Genomic DNA, 9,466 nt, shown 5'->3' with positions numbered 1-9,466 from the left:
CATTGAAGGCAACCCAAAACTCTCAAAATTTCTATCATATATCTTTCATAAATTTTTAAGTAAATATTTCACCAATTTATATATTTTAGTACTTGTTTGTTGTTATTAATTTTGATGTTTTGTATGGATTGACTTAAAGATTAGTGCATGTTTTTTGCGAGTTCATGGGATCAAAGGATGATTTCTGTCAAGAGGCCATTCAGCATTGGTTTATCGAATTAGCTTCTCCAATTCGGAAACCCCTCACTAAAAGGATTCAAAGCATATGATATTACATTATTCCACTGAGGGTAACTGAATATATGACTTATATTCCGTAGCCATTTAGATCCACATGCATTATAACGTAAAAATGACTGTTATTAATTATTACTGTTCGGCAATGGCAATTTGCCTAATTTAAAAAAAAAAAAAAAACGCTGAGAGCGCAGCAAAAAAATACAAAACCTGTTATAACGTGAGTTTATTTATTTGTCAAAAAGTCTATATTTTTGTCATTACAACCTTTTAGGCGGGTTTATTTATCGTTAAGAGTTGTAAAATAGATTTTAAAATAATTTACTTTATTTATTATTGAAAGGGTGTAGTGACTTTTTTGATCATTATCTAATATTATAATTCATTCATTTTGAACATGTTTTGAAATTTTTTTATGTAGTGTGTGTTGGAGATGAGTCTCTATCATGTTTTATTTATGCGAGTTAGACTAAAAAAAAAAAAAAAGAAAAGTTTTATTTATGCCAGGTTACCCACGACTTGGCTAAATGGGCCTCATCTTCTTGTAAATTTGTAATAGCTTTTGCCATGTGAGCTGATTGACCTCTCCTATATGCTCTGTTCTTCAGCCCTGCTGCTCTCATATAAGTTGTAATTCCCTCTTCGATTAAAAGTTGTCATTCCCTCTTCGATTAAAAGTTGTCCAAAATTACTTTTGCAACAAAAAAATGCCTCCGTCTACCGCCATCTCAAATATCCCAAAACCCTCACCCCTTCTTTCCCGCCTTCGGAAACTCACCTAAGCCAAGTCCACTTTCCGGGAAAACCCTCAATTTTCTTCGCACACAAACACCCATCTTCCTCTTTCTTGCTAGGGTTTTGCGAACCAATTCAGTGGACCCCACGGAAATCAGTCTTTCGAAGGGCACTGAATATGACGGAACTAAACTGGAGACACCAGACGCTCATTCAATCTCTGCTTTCACGCGGCCCACTCAAGGAGGACCAGTTCCACCGCCTCTTCACGGACCTCACCGGAAAAACCCCAGGTCTCCCACTTCATATTTTTCCTAAATTCCCTATTTTTTTCAGTTTTTGAAATTCAATATTTCAGTGATTTTAGGGATAATCTGATCTTTGCCTTTTAATCTGTTTGCTTGTGTCAAAACGTTCAAATATGGAAATAGCAATGTCCTGGTCTATAGCAATTATACTAAATCTGAGTGATTCGATGGTTAATAAAGAAGTTGGGTTTTCACACTTGTTCACAGTCATGACATTGAATTCAAATATAAGCAACATGGTCTCTTTCTCTCCGAGTAATTTTTCAGTGTGACAGTAACACTGCCATGTGGTGTTACTAATCCACCTATGCTATAGCATATGTATATTAATTAAACTATATCCTAAAAGTATAAGCCCATCGTCCACCCATGTTATAAGACGTAGATTGTGTTACGGTCACGCTGAAAATTTCTCCCTTGCGCAGAAATTAGGCCTCCTTTTTTGTCTTTGGGTGTGGGGCCAGGAAGATTAGTAGCAATTCGTTGAACACTTCTTGCAATTTTCATATTCGAAACAGGTAGTCATCGGAAGCTATTTGATGAATATCTTCTGAAGATAAACAAGGCACTTTCTTATGTTCAGTTTGAGTTGCGGGGATGCAGATATCAATATGATGGTCAAGTTTATTATGGAGTTGTCAATAATGTTTCTGACGAAGAATCCAAGCTGGGAACAAAATATTCAGTTGCCCAAATTGCTTTCTATAAGGCTATTGTAAGTCTGAAAACATTTACATATTTGAAGTGTTTATAAATTTTAAAAGCTTTGATTCCTGAATTTCTATGGGAAATTATTTATATAGGGAAGAAATTAAGCATTTTCTGTGATACTCTGAATTTATCTTACTTATCTAGAATATGACATTGATTCTTTTAGATAAATCTTTAGTGTATCAGCTATACTCTTTATGCCAAATTTTTTGCTTTGAGTTTCAGAATGTTCAGATTTTTTTGTCAGAACTTAACTACTATTTCAAAGGACTCAACATTATTGTTAATGTCAAGTCAGTCTATTCAAATAACTAAATATTATAGCAAATGCACAGTGAAGGTAGAGAGTAAAACCATGTTGTGTACATTGAAAATGAGGATCATGATCTTTTTAGAGAATGAAGATGAGATTAATGAGTGATTAAATATTACTTTCCATTTTTCTTCTAATATATAGTCTGTGAAGACTAGGTTGAGCTTGCTGTAATTAAACTGACAAACTAATGATTGTGTGAAGCTTTGTAGAACTCAGGTATTTGAACTATTAGAGAAGCTCTAAGACAGACAAAGAACTAAGATTTTGCTTAGTGTACTTGTATTATCATTGTAAAGGGAAATAAAAAAAATAAAACAAAAAGAGATGAGAATGCAACTTAAAATCTTCCTCTTGGCCCATTAAATTTTCTCTACAATGTGATATTTGATGAGAAAGTTGTCTCCCAGAAACAAAAGTTACCAAAAGTCTAATTTCTGTCTTCCCTTTATGTTTACCACATGACTGAATTCAAGACAATAATGCAACTCACTCTCTCTCTCTCTCTCTCTCTCTCTCTCTCTTAGTTTTTGTTGAAAGTGAACCAAATAGTGTAAACCTAATGTCATCCATCTAAAAGTTGGAAGTGCAGTTAGCTTTTACTTTGGAAGATTACGGAGGTCCTTTTGTTCCCTATGTTTATATCGACTCCTAAAGAGAGCTGGAGAGAGGAAAAGAAATATATGATATGATTAGTAGTATGATTAAATTCTGGTCCTAACTACATTGGAAATGGAAGGAGTGCTAGTCTTAACTATATTTAAGTGCTTACCATTAAATAAAATTGACACACCTTAATTGATATGTAATGCTTGAGTGCTAGTCGACTGGTTTTGATGGCATATGGCTCATCTTCACATCAAGTTGCATGTGAGACCACCCAGATGAGTCCTAAAATTTTTAATCTTGAGTTTTATCACCTCATGAGGGCCTTGACCACAATATTAGTATGGCTGTGTATATGCTAAACTTTGACCCACATAATGGTATAAATTTGGTTTTCAATTGAGATGGCTAGTTCATTGCAATGTAGTTGATAACTTCTTTGACAAGAGGAAGGGCTTGACTTCCAGGATGAAGTATAGGGAGATGACTTAAGAAGAATATATGACTTTTGAGGGAACAAATGTCCAAATCATTTGACTTAGCTGACCCAGAATTGTTGGAAGAAAATGCTCTTTTGAGTTGTGTGGTTTTTGTGTGCATGTACTTTTGCATCTGCTTGTATTTGTGTTATTAAAGTGTAACCCATTCATTCATTTGATATGCAAACCCATTGGTTTACATATGTGTGTGCATGTGCAATCATTTGCAAATGTGCATATGCGTGTGTGCGCAAGCATATGCACATGTCATATGTGTGTGTTAAGAACACTACCAGTTAAAAATATTTAATTCTCCATCTCTCGGTAAAAAAGTGAAATTTATTTCTTTGTGCTGTGCTTTGATGCTCATCCAATAGTGATATACACATTCAGGAAGCATGAGGATTTGTTCATTACGAATGAATAAGAAAAAGCTACTCAGTCATAATTTTTGTCTTCTGTGTTTAATAATTGGTTTAACTCCAGTTTGGTTGCTTGACAATAAGCATCTGCTTGAGTTTTGGTCCTTGTAGGAGACTTTTTAGAAAATGAAGAGAAATTACATATCTACATGCAGATTTCTTTCGAGGTTATAATGTTTTTGTTTTATCATATTCTGATATTTATTTAGCTACATTCTTAATTTCAGATAGAAGCAATAGTGCAAGATGCTGCAGCTCAAGGAACCATATCTAACATTGGTGCTCTTAATCTAAGATTAGAGAATCAGGTTTGACATATTTGCTCACCCATAAAAGCTCTATTTTTCAATAACATTTTTTATACAAGCATAATGGGCCAGCAATCGGTTGACATAGTTAAACTCAATAAATTTTGGTCTTGCTCTTTGGAAAAGTGAGAATGAAACAGATATATAAATATCTTGTTCACTTCCCAGTATCACTTATCTATTCTATATATACAAATTATCAGTTTCATATAAAGAAACAGATATAATTATTATCCTGCAGGTTTAATATGATAAAAGGTCTTGTTTAATTCTTTCAAACCTTCAAGTTTCTGCAATGGCAGAGTTCTTGAAGATTATTGAGATACAAGTAAACTGTTTCTTTTGTTTTGTCCATTTAAATAAAAAAAACTTATTAGAGTCCTCCAGGCATATGTATGTTGTAACACATAAGTGATGTGAGCATGTGAGTTATACCCAACCTTAGCAGTTTAAAGAATGGAGACAAATATTTTCCTAACAAGATGAGACCTGATACATAGAAATTAGAGTAAATTAAAAGGATGCACTTTTTAATAGGCAATGGTTATTCAACTTGTACATGCACATTTTTGCTTGATTATTCATGTGGTCTATCTTTAGGTTCTCATTAGTACAGAGTCACAATCACAAGGAGGTCCACTTCATGTCCCTTCTGCGTTGAAGAATTTTTCAATATCTCAAAAGGAAAAAACTCTTGATGAACTTGTACGGGACCAGTGGCTTAGCATTACTGCAGATGGTTGTGTTGGACTTGGTGTCAGATCCTTCCTTGATCTGCGAAGTTGGTTTCGTAATAATGAAGTTCCGTCATGTGAAGTGTGCAACGAAGCTGGGGTGAAGGTCGTCCTCATGTTGTTTGGCCTCACTAGTTGTTAACTGATAATTTGAAATTTTTGTTATATATGCCCAAACATTCAAAAATTTCATCACTTTCTTAGTATTGTCAAATGATTCAATTCACTGCCTTGCTCATATACTTTTTTTCATTATTATATTTTATTTTATTTGTGTTATTCTGGAGGATGCCTAGTAACAAGGAAAATTATTGTGTAATTATGTGCATTGCTTCTGTGAGAACTTGAGATTCTTATTAGTAAACAACTTTTGTCTAGTGCCTAGTTTGCTGATGCTGTTGTATCTGATAATTTCCCGGGATTATGTTTGACAGGCAGTGTTGTGCCAAAAAGAAGGTTGTACAGTTCGAATTCATCAGTACTGCCTTAAGAAAATGTTTGCTCAGAGAAAGGTATATATATTTATTTACTTATTTTTTAGTAGAAGTCAACCGAGCTCCAGTGCTAAATCAATCTGCTTGATGAGTTTCAGGGTGAAAGAGTTTGTCCAAGTTGTGGTAATCAGTGGCAATATACAGTAACCAAAGCAGAAGCTGTAGAAGATGATGAGCCAAGTTACCCTACTCAGAGCCAGCCACCTGTAGGAGCCAGGAAAAGGAGGCTGAGAACAGACGGAACTGATGATGGAGATGTTGAAGCTGGTTCCTCACAGGCTTCCTTACCTAGTCGTAATGTGAGAAGATCAACTCGAAGCTCCATCCGCCTTCAATAATTTGATTTCATGTGCCCTCTTGCAAGCACCATGAAATATATTTTGTATATTTTGTTCCCCCTTCTTGCATTTCCTGAAAATGTAATGCAAGTATAAAAGTAGGATTTTCCAAGGCAATACTTTAGAAATCTGCTATGGAAGTAGGATTTTTCTTTTCTTTTTTCCTTTTTTAAAATTATTTTCTAAAGGGAATGATGCTGTAGTACTCTGGTGCATTACCCCCATATATTGCTATGACCAGGTGACTTGCTCTCAAGGGTAAACTTCATGAGAAGATATGCAAGTCTGTATGGGACTGGTGTAAAGCTCTGCCTTTTGGATGCTTGATGGTCAGTAAATTTGTGATTATTATTACTAGTCTCAGCTTTTGCTATTGTACAGAAAACTCTCTATCTTGCTACACGTGGAGCTTTTGTTTTGTCTGATTTTTTAAAATTACATTAAATGATATTAATAGTTATAGCTACAAATGAATAAAATTCTTAAAATGTGATTTATTCTAGGTCTAGGCCAGAGCAAGATGGTAGAGTTTGAAATAGATAAACATGTGATGTAGAATGTGGGTTGATGCTAGGAGTAACCAAATGGAACCACAAGCCTATATGTGTTAGAGCTATAAATCTTAAAACAAATCTAAATTTAGAGCTTTACCTTAATGGAAGGGTTATCGGGTGGCCTCAAGTCTAGGGTTCGAGTTTTCATGTCGATCGAAGCATGTGCTCAAACTGAAGTGGCATTCCAATAATCTCTAATTTCTCTAGAGTAGTCAATAACTTCAATCCTTCCGGAGCCTTTTCCAATTTCGGACAACGTATCATCTTTAGATGTTTGAGCTTCATCAATGCATTTTCCTCTATTGTCCATTCCTCCAGATCTTCTAAAAAACTTAGTTGTAGAACTTGTAATTGAGGAAATCCTTCTGAGGAACAAACCAGTTCTCTTGAAGTATATGATCGTCTTCCAAAGGCTAGCATCTTTAGATTTGGCAACCTCTCTAGTTTAACTATTGAATCTTTTTGGAGGAGAGAACAAACCAGAATTAACTTTACGAGGTTTGGCGGGAATTCGCATGGATCAGGTAGCTTCTCTATTTTTCCCCACAAACAAAGCTTGTGGAGATGGCCACAATGAGAAAGCCGCATGAGTGTTGGAAATGATGTTGTTACTTGCAGCGTCAATGACCGAAGGTAGTGCAACCTCTCTATGTTGGAAATCACTAAGTTCACCTGTTCTGGTGATAAGCTTTGTATCCACAGTCGTCGCAGATTCATCATATTGGCTAAACCATCATCTTCTATCCATCTTCCGGCCTCTATATATTGTAAGGTCTGTAAATGGCTCAAGGTATCCAATCTTAAATTCCCGCCAGAACAAATGAAAGAAGAGAGGAGCAAATGTCTCAAATGCTCCATCTTCCAAATGACATTGGGGATTGGACCTCCATAAGAAGAGGATCTCAAATCTAATGTCTGTAGGTTCTTCAACTTTCCAATCGATTTTGGAAGCTTACAATATTTTGAGCCAAGCATCCTCAATCCTAGATACCTCAATTGAATTAGGTCAACTGAGATGCTGATATTTCAACTCCATGATGTCCGGTATAAATTCCAGCAAAATATTCCTCCACTGCTTTGGCGACAGAAAAGTCTCTGAGAATATCATGGATGCGGATGGTTTTAATCCTTCCAAGTAAGGTTAGCAATCCCACCTGGATCATGCACCTATCAATCAACTCGTTTAAGCAATTTTCAGCAATGCCTTCTATCGTTTCATTCCCTTGTTGTATCAAGAATCCTTCCGCAACCCACAAACGCAGCAGTTTCATTTTTGGTATGCATTCATCTTCGGGGAAAAGTCCCAAATGGAGGAAACATGATTTTAAGTGGAAAGGTAAAGCATAATAGCTTAGGGCTAAAATTGCTGAAAGACGATCTTGGTCAATGAGTCGCCAACTGATGTTTTGAAGCACATGCTCCCATTCTTCTGCGATATTCATTTTCGTGGACAGTAATCCTGCAAGGACCACCACTGACAGCGGCAGACCACCACATTTGACGACCATCTCTCTTCCAAGCTTCTCCAAGTCAGAAGGCATATGATCCATTCCCAGGAGTGCTTTCTTGCTGAACAATTTGAAACTTTCATCTTCTGTTAGCAATCGTGGCTCATGGGGAATGCTCCTTGCATCTGCATGTAAAGCAACCTCTCTGTTTCGAGTTGTGAGCATCACCTTACTTCCCATCATTCCACTTGGAAATGCAGCTTGCAGACTATCCCAAACCTCCTTTTGCCATACATCATCAAGAACCACTAGAAACCTTCTGTCTTTCAAGAATTCGTGCAGCTTCTTTACCATCTCCTCCTCTTCTAGTTTCTCGAAATCGTCTATATTTCGAGCACTTACTTCTTTAATTATTCTTCGCAGAGTGTCTTTTCTTCTGTTTTCTTTAGATACATATACAAACGCTTTACAATCAAATTGGTCCCTGTTGATGCTCAAAAATGGTAAAGCAGTCAACGTCGAGTCGAACCACGTAGGCCCGTTGACCCACCACTAAGTGGATGACACGTCGAAGTGGGGCAGGAACGAGTAGCTGGGTCCGACTGGTGAGTAATGAGAGAGAACGATATCCAAAGCACCCTGCGCAAGTACAGAAAAGTGAGCGGGGAGGGCACCGGTGTGGTGCCGGCCAAAGCTCCTCCGACGCTCAAGTCAGTGTTCAAAGAGATCTGAGAGCAGAGTGAGTGAATAGTATAATATTGATTGAATTGTCCTTTTGTGACAAGAAGGTACCTCTTTTATAGTACCTTTGGAAGAGTGTCAACCAATCCGGTGACGACACGTGTCCTTTGTGGTGACTTGCACTGTACGAGTGCCACGTGTCACCGGTCTCGAGGATCCGAGTGAGTTGACACGGGTCGGGGGCCCAGGAGGCTTGAGCTTGGGAGACCGGAGCCTAAGAGGCCGGGGCCCAGGGGGCCAGAGCCTAGGAGGTCGTGGCCTAGGAGGCCGGAGCCTAGTAGGTCGGGGGCTAGGAGCCCAGGAAGGGCTTAGTCTTTTGGGCCTAGGCCCAAACAGCACGATGTTAAGCCTTGTGTGACTTGTCGTTATGCCTAGACGATTAATCATACGAACAGAAGTCCCCCAAGTTTCCGAGCAAAAGATACTTCTTGGTTGGGAACTTTGTACACAAAAAAGTCCGAGCAGAACGACAAGTAACCACATACTTGTTCCTGCTTAAGCTATTGTCTAGAAGTCCCCCAAGTTCCTTAGTAAGAAAAGCTGTACTGTAGGAAAGCTTGGGGGGTTACATACGTCGCTTTTTTTTTTTTTTTTGGAATCGATGATAACCCTGTATTCCGAGCAGTAGACGCTTCGCAAAAAACCCAGTGAACCCCTTCCAATTTATTGGTGGGATATCGCCCTTTGTAAATGAGAATCTGGAATTAAATGGTAGAGCCCAAATATAAAGATTCCACACCCATATCTCCCTTTTTTTTTTTTTTTATGTGACTATTTGTGGAGAGAGAGCTGCTGGTCTGCTCGGAGGGTCTGCTCGGGTCGGAGGATCTGCTCGGGTCGGACGTGGCTGTGGTGCTCGGGTGGGCGGCTCGGAAGGTGATCTCGAGAGAGAGAGAGGGCGAGCTCGGGTCGCGCAGGCCGGAGAGAAGAGCTGCTGCTCGGGCCGGATCGGGCTCGGGCTCGGGCTGCTCGTCGGGGTCTGCTCGGGCCGGAGGGAGTCGCTGTGCGGGCAGGTTTGCGGGGAGCGGACGAGCTGGG

At 38.3% G+C, this 9,466-nt stretch overlaps 2 protein-coding genes across 3 annotated transcripts in view; one reads left to right on the top strand and one right to left on the bottom strand.

The window, feature by feature from the left end:
• Positions 1–793: 793 nt before the first annotated feature.
• EMB1379 (embryo defective 1379) lies at positions 794–6,036 on the top strand. Of its 2 annotated transcripts, none has more exons than XM_086255707.1 (6): positions 794–1,265; positions 1,799–1,995; positions 4,039–4,119; positions 4,720–4,953; positions 5,288–5,365; positions 5,446–6,036. In XM_086255707.1, the coding sequence occupies exons 1-6, from the start codon at positions 1,151–1,153 to the stop codon at positions 5,683–5,685; spliced, it is 945 nt and encodes a 314-aa protein (XP_086111833.1). In that variant the 5' UTR covers positions 794–1,150; the 3' UTR covers positions 5,686–6,036. The 2 variants fall into 2 exon arrangements, with proteins under 2 accessions (XP_086111833.1, XP_086111830.1); XM_086255704.1 differs by having other exon boundaries at positions 4,720–4,959.
• Positions 6,037–6,383: 347 nt separating this feature from the next.
• The window catches only part of LOC147299244 (putative disease resistance protein At1g50180), a 9,727-nt gene continuing 6,644 nt past the window's right edge, over positions 6,384–9,466 (bottom strand). The window contains exons 4-5 of the mRNA XM_086229813.1: positions 7,285–8,171; positions 6,384–7,249 (exon numbers count right to left, since the gene is read on the bottom strand). Of these exons, the coding sequence (XP_086085939.1) occupies positions 6,384–7,249; positions 7,285–8,171 (1,753 nt within the window). The remainder of the gene's footprint in view (positions 7,250–7,284; positions 8,172–9,466) is intronic.

Source organism: Dryas octopetala, chromosome 1 (genome assembly GCF_963921425.1).
Source record: "Dryas octopetala chromosome 1, drDryOcto1.1, whole genome shotgun sequence".
Classification (NCBI taxonomy): domain Eukaryota; kingdom Viridiplantae; phylum Streptophyta; class Magnoliopsida; order Rosales; family Rosaceae; genus Dryas; species Dryas octopetala.
This window is presented reverse-complemented; position numbering and strand designations above follow the sequence as displayed.